Raw genomic sequence first — 24,377 nt, forward strand, 5'->3', positions numbered from 1 at the left:
TGTGTTAATATGTGATTTGTATACCTAGATTATCTGATTTTTTTTATCCCCTGGAATAGCTCTTGAAGAGGCAATTAAATCTGCCAAGTCTGCAGAGTTGATTGGAGTCACCAACGAGAAAATGATTCTACTGCTTTCTAAAAATTTGACCTCAGGGGATCCTTCCTTACTATTGCAAATGGTATGTGTACCATGTTACCCTGACCTTAAGAAATTTTACTTTTCAGGTGGTCACTGTAGTAGAACAAATGGGATATGGAAGAACTTTGTGTGCTCTTCTTAGCACTAGGGTGCTATCATCAAGCTGCTAAGCAAATATAGATATATTAACAAACCACAATACGATTTAGATAAAACAGATTTCTTCCTTAACACAAAGAAAAGAAGCGGTGAAACTATTACCTATTTGGAAAAATGACCGATGTAACTAAATTCAAGGAACTTTTAGTTTCCTGAAAAAAAATTAGAATAAACAAGTATACCATAGAAACAGATGTTTGTGCATTCCCAGGTTCCAAAGAATACCATGACAGTATATAGTTAACTTGTTACCTCTGATAGAAGGTAAAAAGCATTTAATTGAACATGCAAAAGAAAAATGGTGTAAAGTCATACTGAAGTCCCACTATCTTACAGACTTTTTGTTGTTGTTTTTTCTCCACTCCTTTTTCTAAGGTTGATGACCTGATACTCGTTGCTGAAACAGAATCTGACAGTGTGAGACAGAAAGTAATTACTCATATAATTGGTTCATTGCTTGTTCAGTGCTGCTGCAATACACAGATGAAGGAAAATTATTTTTCAGTGGCTATCAGAGTCTTCTGCTTCTTGGATAAAAAAATAAAAAATCTCAGAGCCTGTGATCCTGCAGAGGTAAGATGGAAACAGTGTGGAGAGGGCATTTTCTTAAATTGGAGAAATCTGTAGGAACAATATTCAGAAAGAGGATTTCTGTATCTTGCTGCCATCCTTTTTTACTTAATTTTTATGCATTTTTCCTCTCGGGGTTTTCTTGATTTATTTTGTTGTGAAACAGTTTTGAGGTTTACTTTTGTGTGTAAGAAACCCATGTGAGCAGAGCTGTGTTTCTATGTGTGCATCCCTCCTCACACATAGTGGTAAATGGTAATTAGTTAATCTGACCTCAGATTATTCCATGAATGAGTTTTTGTATATGCAAGTATTTGAAAGATATGAATTATATCACTGGAACAGCTAAATGAAAGTATTAAGCTGAATGTCCACAAAATGCTGTAACTCCTATTCCCTTTGAAGAGACATTCTAGAGAGATTGATGTTTTACTCCTCTGTTACCCTACATACACTGTTAACTAGGGTAGAAAAAGCTGGTGTAGGTTTCAAAACTACAGATGCATGTTTCAATGAAAAATCAGAAACGTAAATTGCTTAATAAGGATACCTCTTTGGAGGTTGGAAATGAAATTTTGCTGAATTTTAATGCTGAATTTCTGTTTTCTGTTGCATTGAATTGTGACAGAATACATTAAAATCAATTTTAATTCACAGGAAACTCCACTAAATTGGTCTGTTGAAACAGTAGAGGAAACTGTGGTGCCTAAGGACTTATTAAGTGCATATATAGAAAAGCTCAATAGTGATGAGACTGCTCATGCAGAAGAGTCAGCTATGTTCCTGTTCTTATTGAAAAACTTCATTAATGGCCTAAAACCTCCTCTGTCCTTTCCAAAAGGTAAGTGTTAAGATTTTGACTGTCACTTACATCAGTGAAGAAGGAAAGTTAATTTTTTTTTTTTTTGGAAATTGTTGGAAACAAGGAAACCTTGCTTCCCTAGCCTTCTCCCTTTGTTGTGATTGAGATCTGAAAAGATTGCTTACTTGTAAACATGAAATCAACTAAAGGTATCGTCTCCTTTTAACTAGAGATGTCTGTTTTCTCTTGGTTCCTGAAGGTGTTTGTATGCATCCACTTATTTATAACCTGTATTTTTTAGAGGAAACTTGGTGGAATCCCGAATCTCTGAATCAAGATAGCCAAGACTTCCTGCACCTCCTTTTGGGGCTGTTTGACCTGCTTGTCAGTGGAGCTAGTGAAGGCAGCAATGCTATTCAGTACAGAGCATTGATGAATCTCTTACTCAAGGTACTATTTTTGTATTGTTGCTCTGAATTATTAGTCATCAACTATTATGCAATTACGTTAATTTTAAGAAAACTGAGAAAAATGGTAAACAGATCATGCAACACTGCTTGTGGCATACAAGTACTGTGAGAAGATGAAAGTCTAAGGTTCAGCTGGTTACTTTTATTACATGTAGTAATAGAAAACAAAAGTTAAAAAACCCAAACAAACCACAAATGGATCAGTTGAAGCAAAGGTGAAAACGTAACACTGATTTCTAGGACAAGATCAAGAGCTTAAAGTTGAAGCTGATAGTTTTGGTTCTGTCTGGTAGCAAAAAGAGGGGTTGCTCTATAAAATTTGTTAGTGTTTAAATACGGAAATTGAAAGGAAAACTTTTAGAAGAAATTGTATGTTTCCTCATTGCATCATCTCATGGTTTTCACATGCATCAAGTGATACAGTTTTTGGAAGAGAATAAGGAATTTTGTCAGTATTGATTTTAGATGGCAGGGAGTAATAACTGTTCATTCTGAGGAAAATGAAATCAAGTAATTGACACAAAGCTGCTGTTACTGGAATTCGATGCTGTTTCAGCAAGAACAGCACATAACAAACACAAACAGAAGAAGGAAAGAATAGCAATGATTTCATAACAAAACTTGCTTCTGATGTTAATTCATGTATATAACTTTGTCTCATTTTCAGTCACTCCAAGATCTAGTGAAATTGTACTGACATTGGGCTGATGAAGAGATTTGATTCAGTGCCTGACTAGTTAAAGGCTGTCAGCAGGAAAGGAAAAGGTTATTTTGGTGGGAGGTTTTGACTGAGGAAGCTGGATCATATTGCACAGAAGAGAAGAAATTTGGAGGAGAGACTGCAGAAAGTTTGTGGAATGGGGTTAATAATGCCCTAGGACCTTGTGAAGACAACAGCTGCAATAATAATTTGCTTCTTTCACTTCTGCAGTACTGTTGGTCTCCAGTTTTGAGGGTTTTTAATTTGAAAGGGAAAAGACAGTTATTTTTGCCAGCTCTAGGACAGTTAATATAACTGGAACTTTGATCTTAGTGGACTTGCGGAAAAGAGAATAGGCAAGAGTATGTCAGGAGCTGTATCAGTGGTTCTGTCAAGCTGTGTTCAGGCTGTGGGATGTTGAGTGGGTACTCTGCTTGATGAATGAAGAGCTGTTAGGATTCCAGAGAGCAATTTACAGACAGAAAGCATGCTAGCTGTTGCCAGACTATGTACTAAGTGAGAACTTTAAATTGATTTGGGATACTGTTAGGATACGCCGTAACTGCTTCAATTAAACTCATTAAATTTTGACAGAGAGATTCTAAAGCAAAGTTGAAGATTGGATAAATGTGTGGCAAACTGAATTGAATCTTTTTGGAGCGGTTCTTACTCTTGGTAGGTGGAGAAGGCACTCTGCTATGTGTCAGGAAATAGAAGAACTTTATTTTGCACATAACAGTGTTCTTGCACAGTTGACATACAGTACAAATGTTCATATGGATGTGGTTTTGGTCTGTTAGGATTAAAAAAATCCCTTCTAATACCTATAGACTACAAGTTATCTCTTAAATACACCAGCTGTTAAAAAACATCTGGATTTGAATATACACGCAAGCGTCTACTCAATAATTTTTTCTTTCCTGAAGACACTATTTCTAACTCTTTAGTTCCCTTTTAGTGTGCTCTTTTGATATGAGTGGTTTATCAGATGTTTTGAGTAGTAGTTTACCAAATAAATTTCAAACATTTCTTTTCTCTTTTTTTAAATTTTGTTAAATTTAAGGTACATCTAAAAGATTCAGAGGTTCTCTTCAAGTTCCTTTCCATTTTATGGACTTACAGTTATAACCTTTCAAATCACCTGAACTATGAGGTCAGTGCAATGCTGCAGACTCAAGCTCTATATATTGGCTATGCACTGCTTGAATCACAAACAAACCAGAAAAAGAAACAGCTGCTATTGCCATCATCTCCAGGTAAAGTAAAACAGTATTTATCTCTCATGTTAAGACTTAATCACAATATTTTTTAATTTTTTCCAGTTTTACTATGTTTTATACCATGAAGGGTATCTGTAGTTATGTTTAGCTGCACTAGGCTGAGACAGCTCTTTCTGCTGCAGTTACCAGTCCAAACTTGGAAGTAAGTGAAGCCACTTTTTTTCCAAATTATAAAAGTGTTAAAGGAATACAGAGCTGTCCTGAAGAAGTCAGTTACAGCACCTTACTTTCTGTGCAGTACAAGCATGTGACTGACAGTCAGTAGCTATATATGAACTCTGAGCTTAAACATGAATATGAGGAATGTGATGAAGTTCAGAGGCATGGATCTTTTAAGATTCAGGTTGGTTTTGTGCACTCTAGAGGTTTACAGTAAAAAGACAGGACTTTTTAATTCCAAAGTGATGTCGATGCCTCTTCAGGGACAGCTACAGTAAAATTCTGACTGCTCACTTTATTCTTTTCCTCCTTCCTTCCCTGATTCTTTTGGCAGTGGTGATATCTTTGCTAATTAACTTGGGTAGTCCTGTGAGTGAAGTTCGAAGGGCTGCTCTGAACTGCCTTCATTCTTTGAGAGGGATAAAGGAGTCTCTATTTCATCCTGTTCTTCAGCATTTGGAGCAAAAGACAGAAGAGATTGTATCTGACCCTACATACGTAACACAGGTATTTTTCTTATTAAGGTGTACATTAATATAAGTTGTCTGCTGCTGTGAGCTCCCATCTTTTAGAAAAGAAATCAAGTTAACAGGAAAGTTAATAGCAGACTGATTTATAATTTTTTTAAAAGTTCTATGAAAACATTGAAGTGATTTATTACATACAGAGAGCTGAAAATCTAGGAGGCATTCACTGTGCTTTATTTACAAATTAAGAACTCTGTATCTAGATTGCATTATTGTGAAAGCATCGAATAAATGTTGTTTTAAGGCATTTTTATTGCAGGGAAAGAACTTAATTTTCACTTTGTTAATGAATTAGACTATGGGAACTCTATTTGAGGAACTTGAGACACAATCAAAACAGAAATCTCAGAAGAAAAAATTGTTGGAAGCTTTGGAAAACATACTTGATTGTGTACAGAGCCCTATTTTCCCATCATATATTGCAAGAAACTTAATGAAAATTCTTCATGAAGTCCATGGTGAGGTAAGTGCCACCTTTTGAGTTGTTTTATGGGTTCTGCACTTGATTGGAAAGCTGAAATCAAATTTCATTTAGTAATAATGTTGTTAAAAAACTTAATAATGTGTTAGATAATTAGGCATTCAGTTGACACCTCTAACAATATGTAGTTATGCTGCAAAGTAAGATTTAATGAAACACACAACATTTGCATGCTCCATCCAGGAATGCAATGGCTGCAGCATTTTGCACTGGAATTTTTAAGGAAACTCCCTTGATATTATTAAAGAAGACTGTTTCAGAAGGAGATTCTTCCAGAAGAAATTTATTACCTTGGTTAGCTATCAGGAATATATAGAGTTTTCTGTACAGAATTGCAAGGTATTAAGCAGTACTATCAATTTTATTTATATGTATTAACCTACTCTTACCTAGCATATTCAGAATTCTCTACGTGCTGGTAAATACATGAGTTCAAAGTTCAAACAATTAATTAAATCAGAATGTTTGTGCTCTGTTCAGTTGTACATGTCTTGAAGGGATTGCAAACTGCATAGAGGGTGAGTGTTCTTGCCTCATATTTGGGTTTTGTCGAAGACAGCAGTCGTAAATCCATGAATATATTGCCTTATTTCTGTACTTTAAAAATATGAAATACTACTCTGCAAAGCAGAATAGCAAAGTAACAGATGAGTATGTACTCCTGGTAATCTCACATTAAGTCTTGTATTTTTCCTCTTGAACAGCTGTTGATTAAAATATTGTATGCAGTGTGTTACTAAAGAGGGGATGAGGATGTTGCAGTAAAGTGAAGCTGTGCTGCTGAAGTTCGTTAAATCGAGAATGGATAAAAACTTACATTAGAAATTTCCCCTGTTCGCAGATGATTCTTTCTCACCTCTTGCCTGCACTAGACCAGTTGCTAGAGAAGGTCTTTAAGAAACCTGAGGCAGTTTTGAAAGATGAAGTTATTCTCCTGCATCTAATCCTTGGAAAGTTTAATGAATATTCAGCACCCCTCTTGTGCAAGAATCAGCAGAGTCTGGATTTATTTATCAAAAGTCTGCATGCTGCCAAGAAAATATATGAAGAAATTCCACCATTTCAGATCACAGCACTTGGGCAGGTATGGATTTATGAAAGATCTTTAATTTATTTTTATGCTTAAAGAAACTAGCAGTGTTCTTTCTGTGTGAAGGAGTCCATAGCTTTTGACCTGTCTTTCTTTTAGTACAAGTTTTTGAGGTCTCTGTAGTGTCTTTGAAACATCTAAACAGCTGCAAAACTTTCTCCCTTAAAATTACCAGAAAAATTTCTGCTTGCTCTATTTTTTGCATTATGACAAGCACAAAATAAAAATATCATATTTGCATGCAGATGAATATGTGTATCATTACAGATACTACTGTTCCACAGTTCTTAGTTTTTTGTCAGTTAGGCAAGAGCTTTACATAATATTTTTCTTCTGAGGAAAAATTGTTAACAAAATGCAGTGGGTGATAAATAGTCTCATTTGAAGGAGGCTACAAATTCAGGCCTTCTACTAGCCAGGTATTGGCTTATACTTCCCAAAGGCTGGCAACAGCAAGTTGGTTACCCCCACTAGGCAAGTTGTGTGCAAAATTTCAGGAATCAGTATGTGTCAGTTGGATATTTCACAGGTATATGATTTGTATCTAAGGATTCCTGGATATATACAAATACATAGTAAATATGCAAATTATTGCTATACTAACGTGTGTGATTGTGCATGTCATATATAATCTGACATATCTAATTCTATAGCTTGTGGTTTTATCTTCTTACAGTGAACCTCTCTGCATCCTTTCTTTTCTCCCTTTTGTAGATTACTAAACCATTCTTTGCAGCTGTGTCAGATGGGATGGTGCAACAGAAGCTACTAAAAGTATTGTTTGACTTACTCTTAAACTGTAAGAACCCACTTTGTGCCCAGACAATTAGCAGTGTGTTTAAAGGGGTAAGTGGCAAACTCCAGAACACAGAAATATGTTCAAACCTGTTGCAGTGAGATTTGGTGCTACTACATTCAGTAACACTTGTTGTTTATATTATTTATAGCACAAAAGGAATAAGAAACTATTTGTCAAATAATAGAATAGTGTTAATGGTATGGAAAGTTTGTTAAATGACTGCTTTTAGAAGCTATTTCTTTAAAAGCCATGTGTCAATCATTTACTACACTAAGTGAAAGGATTCTGCAGAATTCATTTCTTTCTGCTGCACTGATTTTCATTTTCTGGGATATGACTTGAATATGTGGATTATATATCTATATGTGCATGAAAGGGATGTGTTTTTAGAAAAAGGAAGGAACATAGATATATGATGTGACACATAGTTCATTGGTGCTTGCATTATTGTTTTGTTTCAGATTACAGTGTGTGCTGAGCAGATTGTCAGAGAACTGGAGCCTCCTGAGAAAACAAAAAGTCTGGCCACTGTTCAACAAACTAGAAGGCAGAAAATGCAGCAACAGAGGTAAAATAACTAGAAACCCACAAATATTATCTGTACAGTTTGAAAATACCACTTGTCTTAATACATTGCATAGTCTGTATTGAAAGCATAAACATCTATTTCTTCTTTTCCCCTGCACAGTAAAATAACTGAGCTCCAAAACCAACTCATGTTGCTGTTTGAGAACAGATGGAAGAACAGTTAAAATTTTAAAAAAAAAATAGCTTTTATAGAATCTGGCTTGACACAGTTGAACAAGATTCATTTTTGTTGATAGTAAAGTTGGTTTGTAATATCGATAGGTGGACAGATTACATACACATGGCTGAAACCTACAGATGCTCATCAAAATGTTCCTGTTAGTTGACTATTTTGTTTCTGTTAAAACAGTAACATAATCAGTAATTTTTAGATCTTGTTTCTTCTCTCCATTCTCATAAGGAAAGAGCTACTTTGTCCACTGTATTTCTTCTCTTCTTTAAACATTGTCTTTCAGCCATTGTTGAAGCAGGATATTGACCTACTTTGACCTAGAATAGCTGTTTGACCTACAATAGTTGGTTTGAATTAGAATAGCCGTTCTTATTTTCCTTTCCTTGATCTTTTTAAACAATCATCATCTGTTAGATTGATCCATCTCTAAATTGTATCTGTCAATTTATAAACACACAAGCTCGCACACACCCCGATTGCCTACTTAGTGTGTTAACCACTAGTAGTTACAAAGATGCAAGTTTCCTGGATGGCAAGCAGATCATCTATTGGATATTTATTTGGTAATAGATTTTATTTTTTTCCCCACAGAAGTCTTCATTTTGTACAATCTTTGTATACACAGAAGGCATGCTGTACTTGTTTGTTTTTTCAAGTTTGGTCTGAATTTTTTGTTGATTATTTAAAATGTGTTGTTGCTTCAATCCAAAGACCACACATCACCACTTCTCCCAGGAGCAGCAGTTAAAGACATTACTATGTGAAAGAAAATTTGTCTTTTTTTAATTACTTGTGTGTGTGTTCTCTGAAACACTGTACTATTTGTTTTGCAAACGTATATCCTCGTTGTTTGTCTTATCTTTTTAGAAAGCCTCAAGATGCAGAATTGGCATCAGAAACCAGCCACTTCAGCTGGCAGAGGGTTATGCTTATTCTGGAATTACTGCAGCATAAGAAGAAGCTTCGACATCCGCAGGCATTGGTACCTGCTCTTTTTAACCTGCTGAGCAGGTAATGGTGCTCCCATTACCCAGGAGTCCTTGAGCCCTCTCTTCTGCATCAAACTCTCTAAAGTATTAAAATATGGGCTACTTTGTCTCTGTTTTGTCTCTGAATCACAGGAGGGGAATGGGAAGTTATTATGATTTTTTTCCCTTTAAACAGTGTGATGGACTTCCTTAAGTTTTTTACCTGATGCATAGCTTTTTATTTGAAAACTTTGTCTGTCTGGCAAAGGGGTTGGGATTGCCAAGAAGGATTAAAACTGGCACAATTGACGAGAGTTGTGTCTTTGACAAAACTAGTATAATACTCTAAGCTTTAAAATTCCTCCCAGCACATGGTGGAACAGTCTTTGTCCAGTGCAACCTAGGAAAACTATTGCTTTTCCTGCCAGCCCTATCTCCAGGCACTTAGGAAAGTTTACATATAGATTGGGTACTTGTCCTTCTTTCCTTATGACTTGCCTTTACATAGACTGGCAATCACAGTTCAGATTATACTTATACTTTTGACAGTGCTTTGTTAAATATGTTTTATAAGACCAGTTGATGCAATTGAAAACAAAAAAAAGAAGAGATGCTTTTTGGCGAAGGCTTTTCAGAAGCTTCGATTTAGAACTTATGTAGAATTAAGATTGCAGTTTCTTATTTGAGTCTTAATATGCAGTTTGGTCACTTATTTTTCTATCTCCTTTTTCTGTCTCTGTGTTTTTTCCTGAATGTATAGGTGTCTGGAACCTATGGCATCAGAAGAAGAAAATATGGAATATACAAAGCAGCTTATCCTCAGCTGCCTGCTAAGTATCTGTCAGAAATTGTCGTCCAATGGTAGCAAGGTCCCAGCAGGTAAAAATCATCAGACTCATTTCTTAGTACTTCTTTTACCAGTACAGCATTAAAACAATAGTCTCTACCTTTTTTTTTTTTAGTCTACACTGTATTGTTGAGGACAGAGAGATTACTCCATAAGAGTGTACAAGTTTGCCTTCCTAATCATTTTTTGTAGATCTTGAGTGTACAGTTCATTCCTATGTGGTTGACCTTTAAAGTGTTAATCGTTTGATGTAATTGATGTTTTTTACTTGCAGATATCCTTGACAAAGAAAAATTTAACGTGGAACTGATAGTTCAGTGCATCAGGATATCTAAAATGCCCCAGACACACCACCATGCACTGCTGCTCCTTGGTGCTGTTGCTGGAATGTTTCCTGTAAGTAGCACCTGAAATTTATGTGTCAGCTCTTCTCTTTGGGTTCCAAGTGTTGGGTAGAGTGATGAACATACAGAGCTGTTCTATGGGGAGAAACTTTCTGAAAAGAGCAAGAGGCAATGTACAGGTTGCCTCCGCTTTTATGGCTTTTCGTTCCATTTTACTTGAAAAGAAACTTCTGACTTGATGCTTTGGTCACCATTTGTGGCTTGCAGTGGAGCACATTAGAAATGGAAGAAGCTTTCTGTCAACAGCCCTGCCTCACCTTCCCACTGTGGTCACCATTCTCATGCCTTTTTTCTTCTTCCTCCTGCTTTTTTATATAAAGAGAGAAAACACCTGGCATGATAGCACATGCATTCTTACAGTTTCTATCTTGTACAACACTGGAAAATGTAGTTGTAGTTGATGATAAAACCAGATTGGTCTGATTTTAATTGACTGAGAAACAGGCCTTTTCTTCTATGGATTGAAATTTGACTGTACACTCTTCTAAGTAAGATTTTTTGCTTTGAAATTATAAAAGCAGCAAAATGAATCCAGTGTATCAAACTCAGTTTGCATCTTTATATTTACCTCAGTACTTCACACACTTCAAAAGAGCATTTTTCCCAAAAGGCAAAACTGTAATGTTTTTGACAAATTTTTGGAGGATTTTGTGGTTTTATTGTTTGGTTTTTGTCTTCATCTTACTACCATAACCTGCTATGGAACCGAGCATTTGTTTACAAGATTTTCATGGTCGGAATACAAGGAAACATTTTGTATCAGTCTCATCTCTCTCTCAATATATAAAACACTTCTTCCATTCACTGAATGAAAAATGTTCCCATACTTTCTTGATCTAAGTTTCATAATTTCTGGCAAAATCTGGGAAACTAACTTTGAGCTAGGTGACACCTCTAATCTGCCCTCTTAAAATTAATTACTTTGATTACAATTTAGGCCCCCGAAAAGACAAAAATTTAAATGAGCACGGTTGGTTTACATTGTATGATTGTAGATGTTTTACAGATATAAAAAGGGTGGGTGGGAAAGGTATGAAAATTACTGGAATCTGTACCACAATCACATTTGTGCTTCTGCAAATCTCCTCATAGCTGGTTTTGCTTGTTATATTACCATGTCTCTGAGTGGAAGGATACAAGGTTTTTCATCAGACTAAACTCTCAATTTCCACTCTTTAAGTACTTGCTTAGAAGTGTCTTGGGTTCTAAATAATATTTAGAACTCTACCAATCACATAGTAAATAGTATTAAGGGACAATATACATTTAAAATTAGTTTAGGGAGATTTTGGAACATACTCATGATTCTCCTTTTTTTTATTATAGGAATCTAGTGGCATTGTGAGAATGAGAAATGCCTTAAGGCATAATATGCATAGCAGGATAAACTAATTTCATCTGTTCTTTTCCAGGATAAAGTTCTTCATAACATTATGCCCATTTTTACATTCATGGGAGCAAATGTCTTGCGTCTGGATGATACTTACACTTTCCAAGTGATTAACAAGACAGTGCAGATGGTTATTCCTGCTCTTATTCAGGTAAATTTGTCTACTTAATGGAAAGATTATTAATTAAGTAGAGTAAATGATTTAGAATATAGATAGTAGAATAAGTTTACACCTATTCTAGGTTTATTTTCAGATAGATACTAAATTATATGTAGTAACTATATTAACAGACTTCTGTGTGTCTTACCAACTGAGTTCATCAGACTAGTGCTTCTTTTCCGGCTTTTGAGTTCCTGCACTTTATAAATGGTTTAGCCAAAATTATCAGAACTGTACATGAAGAGGACTTGAAAAATACTCTAAATTCAAGTTTTTTGTCATAAAAATAACAGGCAAGTTCAGTAGAGGAACCATTGGAAGTAAAAACTGGTTATTAGTCCTATGATAATATAGTCATATGAATAATAGACATGGTCTGAAAGAAGTGGAAAGGTATAATATTTGACAAATGCTTTTATTCTTCCTGCTGGTGTTTGTGGGGCTTTTCTTGGTTTTGTCTGGACCACTTACATAAATACATTGTTGTTTTCAAAGGGCTTTTTTCTTTCAGATTTCACTTGCACCTAATAAATCTTAATTCTAGATCATTAATAGATCAAACAAAAAATGCTATATAAATTTCTTATGTAAAAATGAATTGAGGGAAAAAATGTTGTCTTCTAACGATGGGCTGGGAATTTCCCAGAGTATTTTTAATATGTATACGTGTTTTTCATCGTCTTGCAGTTCTCCGTTGAAGAAATCAAATTGTCGTCTCTCTTTTTATGTATTTTTTTATCTAGAACCTTTCATAGCAGCTAACACAAGTTTATGTGACAAATTATTCACGGCACACACAATTATTACATGTGGCAAGAGCCTAATGTTATTGGCCTGAGAACATGTAGACTATGTATATTATTTTTACTAGGCCCTTGAATCCAAGACCCTAAATACCAGGCTTACAGGCAAAATTTTCAGAAGGATGTGGCATCACTTTCTCTTGAAAATTCCTGTTTGTTTCAGCTGATGCCACATAGCAGGTTTTCTCTTTTTTCCTTTTTTTCTTTTTTTTTTCCTTTTTTTTCTTTTTCCTTTTTAATCTTCCTTTTTTCCTTTTTTCCTTTTTTTATTTTTTTCCTTTTTTCCTTTTTTTTCCATTTTTTCCTTTTTTTCCTTTTTTCCCTATTTTTCCTCTTCTTCCTTTTCTTCCTTTTCTTCCTTTTTTTCCTTTTTTTCCTTTTCTTCCTTTTCTTCCTTTTCTTCCTTTTTTATCCTTTTTTTTTCTTTTTATTCCTTTTTTGCCTTGTTCTCTTTTTTTCCTCTCTTTTTCTTTTTTTTTCTCTTTTATTTGAAGCATCTTCCTTTAACACTGAAAAGGAACTGTGTGATTGAAAGCTTTATTGTGGAGCACTTACATTTCCCTTGAGATTATGCATTTAGCAATGCTGTTATCTGGCACATGATGCTTTCTCCCATTTTATGAAATTAGTAAGGAAGAACTTAACACCCATCTGCAATAACCTGTTTGAGCTGCTGTACCTGTTTGTACACAGGCTGAAGACAGTGATTTATCAGAGTCCTCGGGAAGTGTGGAAGAGGTGGTGATAAAGATCATCCGTGTGTTTGTGGATGCCCTGCCCCATGTGCCGGAGCACCGGCGCCTGCCGATCCTGTCCCAGCTGATCACTACGGTGGGGGGAGACAAGTTCCTCTGGGTTCTCCTGGTGCTGCTGTTCGAGCAGTACGTGACCAAAACTGTGACAGCAACATCCAGCACAGACAAGGTTAGCATAATGATGGAGTCGACTTTTCCTTTGAGAGACTGATCTCCCTTTCTGTTCATGGTTTTGCCTTTAACCCAGTAAGCCCCTGGGTTATGCTGAAAAAAGTAGTGAGCTCTGAGCTTGTGCTGTAGCAGAACCTGATGATTTGTAGTGCACAAACAATATTGTTTTGTCCTGGAGCCTGAACAATAAATCAGGTCATATTGTACAGCAATCCTTGGCCTGAAGAGCTGATAGGTAATTAGGAAGTGCTTCAATATTATTGAAGTTGAGGTTTTTTTCTTTAATTGTTTGTGAAACAAGATACTGGTTGTCCTGTACAGACGAAGATAAAAACCCTGTTATGTTTTTGTGTAGGCAGGCCCTCAGATTAGGTGAAATCACAGTTTATGGGCAAGACTAAAAGAACTATTATAGGAACATGTATCTGAGAAGATACAGTCTTTGCTGCAGCAGTTTAATCTCTCTCTACACCCTCTGAAACTATGTTCTCTCCAAGAGCTTGCTGCTGTTATCCTTGGTGTTAATCCTGGCAGTGTCCTGCTCAGCATGGCATTTTCACGAACTCACTGAGGAGTTTTTGAGTCTTTTTATCATTATTATTTTTTTTTAATTCTTCAGATGTTTCTTTTTTATTTCTAAACCATTGACAGGATGCTGTTCTGGAAGCAGACACTGAATTTTGGATTTTCATCTGCTGCGAATTTAATGTACGTTCACAGTTCCAGACCATGATGAAAATAATCCAGTACTTGACAGAGCTGCCAGAGAACAAAGAAGGTAACGACAAAGCAAAGCCAACAAATGCATGTAAACTTTCCCATTACAAGGTACAAAAAGTAATGATTTTAAACGAAAAGTGGGTTGATTCAGACTAGATATAAGGAAAAAATTTACTATGAGAGTGGAGAGACACTGGAACAAGGTTGCCCAGAGGAGAGGTGGTGGATGACCCATCCCTGGAAATGTTCAAGGCTGGGCTGGATGGTGCTTTGAGCAACTGTAATTTTACTTCGTTTCTGTGATCAGAAATTAAGTATCTTTTTCTCTTGGATGCAAATTTTTTTTGTGAATGTTTTCATCAGATGATCCTGGGCCAAAAAAGTCAAGAACATGCAAGACAAAACCAAAAAATCAGGATGGGCAGCTCTTTAATGTGGAGTCTCACTCCGACAAACAACTTCGGCATTTCAAATTCTTGTCAGTCTCCTTCATGTCACAACTTTTGTCCTCTCAGAGCTTTGTAAAAAAGGTAAAAATAGCAGATTACTTTTAAACTGACCACATTAAGTAATTGTGCTGTACTGTAATATATGAGGTTTAATTTACTTTTTAGTATGACTTTATATTCAAAGGGGTGAAAGAATACACTGTCTAGTGTATCTTGCTGACACCTTTATTGATACAATTTTTAAACTTCTCAGTAATGTTAATTAATTTTTAATAAGGCTTTTCTAGATAGACTCCATTTGTGTGATCAATGAATAGGTAATCAAGTGAAATTCTGGTCCCAGTGGATTCCCACTGGCTCTGTGGAGTCTGGGATTTCACTCACAGCCTGTATAATTCCAATTGCTTTAGGATTCATGATTCATGCTACTGCCTGAATAGACAAAATGTTACAAATTTTAGGCTCTGACTCTAGCTGGCTGTAGTCCCAGTTTTTCAGCTTCATGTCATCCTCCAGCATGAAATGTATTTGTTACTGTGACTGCCCAAGGTTCTCAGATTTTCTTATAGAATGGTGGCTCAAGTACAAATATGGGGACTCAGAATTACCATTTTAGAGGACATTTAATTCAAAACAAACAAATTTGTGTATTCTGGAATATTAGCTTAATGAGGGGGGAAGTAAGTTTCACATTTAACATTTTCATTCTTGCTTTTTAAACTAGATAGTTGAATGTGAAGAAACAGAAGAGCTCCAGAAGTTGGAACAGAGGTATGTTTAAATCTGCTCCACTCCTCATATTTCTAGATTTTATTGCAACCTGGGAATATTTTTTCAGTGTAGTCCCATTAGAATATCTTTTTCCTCAAGGCTACTTTTTTTAATGTCCTCTGCAACAAGCAGTATTTATTATGTGCAAGTTACTTGGAGTTTGTTTTGGTTTGTGTTTTTCTCTTAATAGAATGTGGGTTTTTTGTTTCCGAAAGATTACTGTACCCAATATCTACTCTTTCTGTATTTTTGATAGTGCTTATTTACGTACTTGGTGATAAGTATCATGCTATTTATGGTTGAGTCGCTAAAAGAATTCCAGATTTTTAGCAAAATGTATTGCTTCATTAGTAGGAAAAAAAAATCATTGTTCACAGGTGCCCCTATACTGGTGTAAGAAAAATACCAGTGATCACAGATCACAGTTGTAGCCATTGTGCTGTAAAAGCCAATGATACAAAACTGAGGGGTTTTTTTGCAGAGGCCTAACTTTTATATTTGTTCTAGGAGAAAAAGGGTGTAGGATTTATTTTAAATGCTGCGTTTCTAGAATGCTCATCTTTAAACAGCTGTATCTTCCCAGACTGTTTTTGTTTTAAGACTGAGTTCTTAAGCAGAACTACTGTTGTCTGTAGGTGTTCATTTTGGGGGTACCAGGTAGATGACTCTGAGGACATAGTAGACATGGTCTGCTAGTCTCTCCATTAGCTGTTCCATTTCCTTTTATTTTTGTTGTCTTGTGAAGTTTTATGCTTTCTAGTAATAGAAGTGATCTTCTTTAGTCTCCTTGTTACTTATTAAAATACACTTCATTTCTTTCTAGGCTATTAGAAGAAGTTCTTCACTATATAAACACTGTGGCATCTTCAGTGGAAGGAAACGTGGACAAGCCAACAGCCAAATTTTGGAGGGTTCTGCTTAGCAAGTGCTATGATATGCTGGATAAAGTATGTCTCATTAGCCCTCATGTTAGCAGTGGCACATTTCTGCTTTTGCATATTAATATGATTATAAACTTTGTAGTATTTCATGTTGGATTAGTACCTCATTGGATGGTCTGCAACCTGGTGCTTCGTGAGTTTAAACTCATCTAACACCTTTAATAACTACAGCTAACAGCTTCTTAGAAGAAACAGGGGAAAAAAGTCAGGAATGCTTATTTCCTTTCGTTAGTATTCTACTGGCTGTAAGCAGTGATTTCACTGTCTGTCTGGTGGAGAAGAATGGCTTTTGGCAGCATTTCTCACTGTTAACTCATAAAATTAATAAACTAATGCTAATGGAACTGTTTCAAATTCCATGAAGAAATATGCATCCATATGCTTTTCTTTCTAGTATTTCTCTGATTAGAAGTATATTTGTAGAATTGGACTGGCTATCTCATTGCATGCTTTAGGGCATACATGTTTTTACAGCTTGAATTTTTTTTTTACCTGTGAAGCATATTCCAGTCTTTATGACGTACACGCAGAGGGCATTAGCAGAACTATTTTATGGTAAGGAGGGATAGCTCAGCAGTGTAGACAAAAGGAATTGCTGAGGAAATCTCAGAGCTAGTAGATCATAACTGATTAGCAGCCAGTGAGCACAGACTGACTGGAACCTGCTTTGTTGCTTTTCTTGCCTCAGATACAGCCTGTCTTCTCTTCTTTGATCCTGAAACCCATGAAGGAAGTTGAAGAGAGTTTGCCTGTCATACTTGAAGGCTACCATGTCTCAGTGCATGGAAAAGCTTTTATTATATTGTTTTGTTTGTGTTTTCTTGTAGGTCAATGCCTTATTGCCAACAGAAACCTTCATCCCTGTGATTGGGGGACTAATGATGAATCAGCTGCCATCTGTGAGGCGCAAGGCAATGGACCTTCTGAACAATAAGGTGCAGCAGCGCACCAAGTGGCAGAAGAGCCAGGTGAGGCAAAGTGATTAAACCCAGTTCCTGTAGCAAAAGTACCCAGAGATTGATTTAGAAATGCTTGACTCTGTGTAAAGCTGTCAAGCACCAGTGCCAAGCCTGGTAGGCAGCTCTTGAGTAGTGAGAAGTAGGATACCTGCCAACAGTTACCTTGCAAGTCCTGAGTTTCTAATTGTATGCCTAATGCATGTGTACTCTTGTCCTCTCAGATCCTGCAGCTCTTAGAGCTAGTTCCTGAGCTCATTGCTATTGTGAAGTGTAAAAGAAAGGAGGAAGAGGAGGAGCAAGCCATCAACAGGCAGACTGCTTTGTTCAGTCTCAAACTACTCTGCAAAGGTTTTGGCACAGAAAATCCAGCACCATTTGTACCTGTTCTGAAAACTGCCATTGATCTTATTTCTTCAGAGAAGGAGGAGAAAAATGTGATGGGAAGTGCTTTGCTCTGTATAGCTGAGGTCACCTGTACACTGAAAGCCCAAGCAATACCTCAGCTTCCAAGGTACTTTTGGGTTCTTTTTAACAGAACCAATTGCAGCGGGAATTAGTTACACTAAAATGCATTACTGAAGGAATGCTGATGAAGGCCAGGTGGCAGTCTGCCCACATGTGTGTTTTGTGTAGATAAGAATAAAACTATTCATAGTGCTTCAAGGTGCTTCCTGGTCATAGAACTGAGAAGCTAGTGGGGAAATTGCAAGACTTTAATAATCTACGGTAGAGTTCCTTACGGAGTCTGCTACTGTGACCAGAGAGGTAATTTTTATGGCTTTAGAAAAGTCAGAACCATATTGTGTTTTTACTGGAGAACAGATTGCATATAAAAACATGAAAATGAGTACAGTTGGAAACCCTGCATGCTACATTATTTTATTCTCCCTATTCAAGAAGAATTCAAGCATCTAACTTGTTCCTTGTAAGACTGTTTTATCTCTTTACAAATATAAGTTTATTATTGTCATTAAATCTTTAAACTAAAGACAGGACTTTGAGCAACCTGATCTTGTGAAAGGTGTCCCTGTCTATGGCAGGGAGGCTGGACTAGATAATCCTTAAGATTCCTTCTGACCCAAACCATTCTATGACTCTGTGTTTCTAAACCTAATATCCTCCATTAGCTTCAAAAAAAAAGAAATATGGCAGAAAAGCCCAGAATATACTGAGTTTTCTCAAATACACATGTAAAAATTATGTGAAAATTGTCCCTGCACGCCTAACGGATGGATTTATTTGATTGAACATACCTCCAAATGGTCAGTTATTTCACTTTTCTCTGTTTATGCTTGGATATTCACAGGCTGATGCCAGCAGTGTTAAAGACTTTAAGAAGTAAGAAGGAGCTTGTCTCCAATGAGATTTACTTGCTGAGTGCTGTCACTGCTCTGCTTAAGGTTGCAGAAACACTACCACATTTCCTTAGTCCTTACCTTCTGGATTGCTTGTTGCAGGTAAGCTTTGTAACTCCTACAGATATGTAAAGGGGGGACAGAATCTGCTCAGATCCTGGAAGAAGCTGTAGAGATTACTTTTTATCTCTCTGAAACTGTAGTAGGAGTGTGTTTCAATTATGTGAAAGGTCATAATATACTACTCTTCTACTCATTTTCTTATGCAGATAACTCAGATACAGAATATACATGTTCTACTCTTCGCTCTGATAAGTTGTAGTTTGCCTCTTAGAATTTCTAAAAGGGAGATGAATCCCAAAAGATCATTCTGTAATAACCACAATCTTCTCAAATGTGTATCTAACAGCTCTTGTTAGAGTAATTCTGACCCTCTGACGCTGACATACACAGTTTTTCAGTGTTTGTCTTCTGAAGACAGCAAAGCTCTGTACACAGACAACTTAATGTAAGGTGCTCCAAGTGGTGCAAACAGCAAAATTGCCATCTGACGTTTGCAAAAGACAACTACTGTAAAATAAGTTCTTTAGGTGCTTTAAGTGGGCCTAACTTTTGTTGAAATTCCTGATAGGTTGTCCGCTTGGAAAAGATTGTGGCCGAGTTTGGTCCTTCTTCCCAGATAAGCTTACGTGTAGCATCACTGAAAACTATCCTAGCTACAAGGCTTGCTCCCCGAATATTCTTGCCTGCAGTTACCAAATGTTACAGTGAAGTGGCACATACCCGCAAGGTAAGGATTTTTTTTCATCCTTTTGCACTGTGATAAAGAAGAAAGAAAAAAAAAAAGGAAACAAGCAGTGCAAAATTTGCTTCAGCTGTCTTGGCTGTGTCCACTCCCAGCATCTTGCCCACCATCAGACTGCTCACTGGGGCAGCAGAGTGAGAAACAAAGGAAGTCTTAATACTGTGCAAGCACCGTTCAACAATAGCTAAAACACCGCTGTGTAATCAGCGTTGTTTTGGTCACAGATCTAAAACACAGCACCATTCTTCATAGCAAAGCTGCTGTGAAGAAAATTAACTCAATCCCAGCCAAACCTAGCACAGTCTTTATATTGTCTTTCTTTTGTTTTGTACTGCAATGCTGATTTGGGAAAGGTGGACCTGGGAGAAATCCACCAGTTTAATGTCCTTAGCATGTTAGATGAGATCATCCCACTCATAAAGGCCTTGATTTATATTCTGAGAACATGAGTTGAGTCAGAATTATTTTCATTATTGGAGAGGGGAGATCAAACTCTTTTCAGGAATCCTACTAACTTAAGCCCCCCAAAATACAGGAAAAGGTTTATCTATTTTATTGACAGTATTTTAATGAGTAAATGCGCTAAGTGCAAAAATCCAGTTCCCTAGTTGTGGTTCTCAGTTACTGTCAATATCACAGTTGCCTTTGCATTGCTTTGCTTTTGTTTTGGCAGAACTGCCTGGGTCCCCTTATGAACATTTTGAGGGAGCACATTGTTGGTATGGAGAAGGAGCACCTGATCTCCCATCAGCCTGAACTTACAGCATTTTTCATAAAAGTCCTGGACTTCAGAACAGACCATGCCCAGGTAGCTTGGTTGTGGGGATAAGCAGCAGCAGCAGCTACGCCTCTACATGCTAATTCTGTCTGTTGTTTAAAAAAATATTAGTAGATTCCATTGCAAATGAAATTCTAGGTATCAAATATTCTGTTCCAGAATTGTTCTTGTGGTAGAAAACGTTAGTTAGGTATTCAGTCTGAAACAGACAAAATTAAAATGTGCTTTGAAAGCTGAAATTCTTACATTTCAAATTAGAATTGTTTTCTGATTTTTCAGGATGATTTAGAGGAAGTTGGTAAGACAGAGGCTTACATTATTGATTGTCTAATAAGTATGGTTATGAAACTTTCCGAGGCTTCTTTCAGGCCGCTCTTTTTCAAGGTAAGAAGTCTAAATGTAATTCACCTGCATTAGCATATTTGTATTTTCCAGTGCACAGACACAGGAAAGAGCTAATCTGCCTTTCCCTTGCAGCTCTTTGATTGGTCCAAAACAGAATCTACCCGAAAAGACAGGCTGCTGACATTCCACCGGATAGCAGATTGCATTGCAGACAAGCTCAAGGGTCTCTTCACCCTCTTTGCTGGTCATTTAGTGAAGCCATTTGCTGAGACACTGAACCAAGTCAACATTTCTAAAACTGGTAAGTTGTCCATTACTGACTACAGAGAGACATTGATAGGCTTAGTCTGTATTGCTGAGAAATTAATTATAATTGCTGAAAGTTTAGTCTTACAGGATTTACTTCACAGCACACACCTCTCATTTCTCTCTTCTGTCTTTCTCTGGTAAATGAGAACATCTTTGTCTGGTGGAACCAAAGGACATTTTTCAGCCAGGGCTTCTGGGCTACCATTACAAAGTTGAGACCACATGAAAATTTTCAGTGTCAGTCCCAGTGAGTTCCCTGTGTATGAAATTGTGTGGAAAGAGGGAGACTTGTTTCTATTTGGGTTTTTAATTTTTCATTCATTGACTTCTCTTATATGCTACCTCGTGTACTCAGACAGCTCTGCTTTCTGGGCAAATATAAGTCTTACTATTTTGTATGGGAAACTATTTGCCCATCCCAATTGTAGTGATCTCAAGAAATTCTTCATATCCACAGGTATGGTCAAGCACTTTTTCTGTAGCCTGTGGTTATTCTCTTTTATCCCCATCAGTCTGTGAAGGGCAGTGGCAGACCTGCTGGGGCAGTAGCTAAAAGACAGATAACATATTGCATCCACTTTATTGTTCTGAGTGATGAGTACACAATTGCTATGTAGTACATCTTTTAGCTACATTCACAAACTAGCAATGTTTCTACATTGTGGGCAAGTTTGGTGTTTTCATTCTGTTGTGGTTTTTTTTTTTCTTCTCCTTGATTGGTGTGTAGATGAAGCTTTCTTTGACTCTGACAATAACATAGAAAAGAGCTGTCTACTGTTGCAGTTCACCTTGGACTGTCTGCACAAGCTCTTCCTATTTGACACCCAGAAGTTCCTGAGTAAGGAAAGAGCAGAAACCTTGATGCAGCCTCTGGTTGATCAGGTATTGACAAACTCTTAAAACAATTCATAGGTGGTTTTTTTTTTCCTTCACCTGATAGTTAAAAATATCAGGTGTCCCCTTAACAAAAAGAGGGGAATTAGTTCATTGTCTTTGGGCTACAGACAGTATTAACTGCTTTGCCTAAGGCTCTAAATTACTGATTATTTTTTTACCCTCTTTCTAAATGTCTTCAATCTGTAAGGTTCATGCATGTCGTTGAGCTCTTCAGACCAGTGCGCTCACACTGATGCTCTTTGACCTTGCTCTTGAGTACCTGAAAGCCAAAGCTAGAAATGCTTTTGGCTGGATTTATCTGAACCGGGATCTGTTTTACTTCCACAGCTAGAAAATGTGCTTGGAGGAGATGAGAAGTTCCAGGAAAGAGTGACAGAACACCTGATACCCTGCATAGCTCAGTTTTCAGTGGCAATGGCAGATGATTCTCTTTGGAAACCACTGAACTACCACATCCTGCTGAAAACGAGGCACAATTCTCCTAAGGTTGGGACCTATCAGAATTTGAACTGGTTTTCTTTGTTGTGTTAGAAAATGGGAACAGGGCCCCCAAAACTAGAAGTGAATTAAGTAATTACTAAAATACCAACCTAAATGCAAATACTGGTGCTGTAATATGGTACTCCCAAGTTGTAGAGATGTATACAACATGCTCTTCTGCTCTTATTGTAAGCCATCAATATTCCACATCTTTCATACTGTGTGGTTTGAGTTTTTTAAAGATTTAGTAGCTGCTGGAATAAGCACTAATCTATTTGTGTATGAAGACGGGCACTTTAGAGGGAGAACTGGAAGACAGTTATTTATCAGCTTTCGGACCTGTTTATTATATAAGAGAGTTTTGTCTCCTATTTGATAGGTTGTACATATTCAGGGAGAGTTACTTGGTTTTTCTTAGTGCTGAGCTAAGCCCTGATGCCAGTGGAAGTGGCACTGTACCAGAAGGTTAAAGACCATTACATCAAATAACTTGCAGCAACATATCTGCTTCTTGCAACCTGTTTTTCGTTTGACATTATCTTAACCCAGATGTTAATATTTAAATTAGCTTAAAACTAGTTTCCTTGGGTAATGAAAGTGAGATTACAACCGTATAATGGAAAGAAGGCAGGTGTGGGGGGAAAACAGGGAACTGTAGTGTAATGTTTGTTTCCTTACTTAGATTATTGTTTTGGTTTAGGTCCGATTTGCTTCCCTGCTTGCTTTGATAGAAGTTGCACAAAAACTGAAGGAGAACTACCTCGTCCTGCTACCAGAATCTATTCCATTCTTAGCTGAGCTTATGGAAGGTAATGTTCTAAACTGGCATTAGTGAAGGGTGACCTATTTCAAAGATTCAGACAGGCTGATTGCTGTAACTGCTATAAATCTTTCTAATTGGTATATAGTGGCTTAAACTCAGCAAGATGCAAACTTAAATGGATTATATCCAATACACTCATAAAGTTCAGTTAAATTACAGCAGTTTCTTCAGTGTTGTTGCCTGTGCACATCTCCCCAGTTGTATGTTTTAGATCAATGTTACAGTAGAAATAATTTGCTTAATTCAGTGACAAAATATTTCTGAAAAATTATTTCATACCTGATGTTTGAAGATGGTTCTAGCTTTGATGAGTGATGAAGCCTTCCTAGGGTAGCTGTGTAATCATTGTTCTACTTAATTCCTGCTCTATTTTTTTTTCTAGATGAATGTGAAGAAGTTGAACAGCAATGTCAGAAGACAATTCAACAACTGGAAGTAATTTTGGGAGAACCACTCCAAAGCTACTTCTGAGTTTATGCCCTTTGTTTTCAAATTTTGTCTGAATTGTGTTAGCTTCACACGTTCAAGTGTTACAGGCAAACTGTCATAATAATTTTTATCAGAGCCAAGATTTTAACTTTTTAATAAAATATTTTAAGAATATGGTTTTGTCATTTCTGGATGGACTGGGGGGGGACTTATGACTTTTCCTCAACTGCTCTTTTATTAAAAGTGGGAAACTGTAGCAGGCTCTAAGCAAATTCTGATAGCTGGGCACAGAGTGAAAACGTGAGACTCGCTGAACTCCACTGTGCTGGGGGCATACAGTTACTGTCCCAGTGGAGGAGCTGTCGTTTTCCAAGCATGGTACTCACTGGACCCATGCACTATAATCCTGAAAATCTGCTCTTTCTGTCATTTATAGGGAAGTAAAAACTAGCCCCACTGAAGATACTGAAAAGGAATTTTCCAAGAAACTGATTCATACAGAAACTAAATCTGGTTTTCAGTCTTTGAAGACTAATACTGCTTAGTTAAAGTTCAAGAATAAATTGCTCGCTATGATAATGAATTTACCAAAAAACTCACCACCTCTTTTGCACCAGGAGGTACTGGTTCATTACACTGGTAGTAAGAAAGGTACTCAGACTCTGTAAAGTATGGTTGAAAATGCAACTGGTTAGAACCTACTCTATAAAGAGATGATCTTACATCCCATTGGGTGCTGGGAACAGGTCTCTGTCCAGGGTGCAGCTCCCATACACGGAAAGGTTACCCATTCAAGCTCTTACAGGATTTTCTTAAAACAACTATTAATTGTGTCTGCTATCAAACAAAAAGGACGTTCACATGAGAACTTCCCGCTGAA

The 24,377-nt window shown here is 36.9% G+C and overlaps 1 protein-coding gene across 1 annotated transcript in view; it reads left to right on the forward strand.

Annotated features, from left to right (window-relative positions):
- HEATR1 (HEAT repeat containing 1) overlaps nucleotides 1-23,686 on the forward strand; it is a 36,526-nt gene extending 12,840 nt beyond the window's left edge. The window contains exons 16-45 of the mRNA XM_027684745.1: nucleotides 60-181; nucleotides 676-873; nucleotides 1,528-1,711; nucleotides 1,974-2,122; nucleotides 3,906-4,098; nucleotides 4,616-4,788; nucleotides 5,104-5,271; nucleotides 6,131-6,373; nucleotides 7,094-7,225; nucleotides 7,640-7,746; nucleotides 8,806-8,949; nucleotides 9,667-9,785; nucleotides 10,028-10,149; nucleotides 11,570-11,698; nucleotides 13,204-13,434; nucleotides 14,088-14,214; nucleotides 14,520-14,686; nucleotides 15,330-15,376; nucleotides 16,200-16,323; nucleotides 17,145-17,285; nucleotides 17,498-17,787; nucleotides 18,583-18,733; nucleotides 19,263-19,421; nucleotides 20,110-20,244; nucleotides 20,494-20,598; nucleotides 20,692-20,860; nucleotides 21,596-21,750; nucleotides 22,093-22,251; nucleotides 22,946-23,054; nucleotides 23,451-23,686. Coding sequence (XP_027540546.1) covers nucleotides 60-181; nucleotides 676-873; nucleotides 1,528-1,711; nucleotides 1,974-2,122; nucleotides 3,906-4,098; nucleotides 4,616-4,788; nucleotides 5,104-5,271; nucleotides 6,131-6,373; nucleotides 7,094-7,225; nucleotides 7,640-7,746; nucleotides 8,806-8,949; nucleotides 9,667-9,785; nucleotides 10,028-10,149; nucleotides 11,570-11,698; nucleotides 13,204-13,434; nucleotides 14,088-14,214; nucleotides 14,520-14,686; nucleotides 15,330-15,376; nucleotides 16,200-16,323; nucleotides 17,145-17,285; nucleotides 17,498-17,787; nucleotides 18,583-18,733; nucleotides 19,263-19,421; nucleotides 20,110-20,244; nucleotides 20,494-20,598; nucleotides 20,692-20,860; nucleotides 21,596-21,750; nucleotides 22,093-22,251; nucleotides 22,946-23,054; nucleotides 23,451-23,539 — 4,541 coding nt within the window. The 3' untranslated portion in view covers nucleotides 23,540-23,686. The remainder of the gene's footprint in view (nucleotides 1-59; nucleotides 182-675; nucleotides 874-1,527; nucleotides 1,712-1,973; nucleotides 2,123-3,905; nucleotides 4,099-4,615; nucleotides 4,789-5,103; nucleotides 5,272-6,130; nucleotides 6,374-7,093; nucleotides 7,226-7,639; nucleotides 7,747-8,805; nucleotides 8,950-9,666; nucleotides 9,786-10,027; nucleotides 10,150-11,569; nucleotides 11,699-13,203; nucleotides 13,435-14,087; nucleotides 14,215-14,519; nucleotides 14,687-15,329; nucleotides 15,377-16,199; nucleotides 16,324-17,144; nucleotides 17,286-17,497; nucleotides 17,788-18,582; nucleotides 18,734-19,262; nucleotides 19,422-20,109; nucleotides 20,245-20,493; nucleotides 20,599-20,691; nucleotides 20,861-21,595; nucleotides 21,751-22,092; nucleotides 22,252-22,945; nucleotides 23,055-23,450) is intronic.
- The last annotated feature ends 691 nt before the right edge of the window (nucleotides 23,687-24,377 follow it).

The sequence above is a fragment of the Neopelma chrysocephalum genome, unplaced genomic scaffold (assembly GCF_003984885.1).
Source record: "Neopelma chrysocephalum unplaced genomic scaffold, ASM398488v2 Primary Assembly neopelma1_23, whole genome shotgun sequence".
Classification (NCBI taxonomy): Eukaryota; Metazoa; Chordata; class Aves; order Passeriformes; family Pipridae; genus Neopelma; species Neopelma chrysocephalum.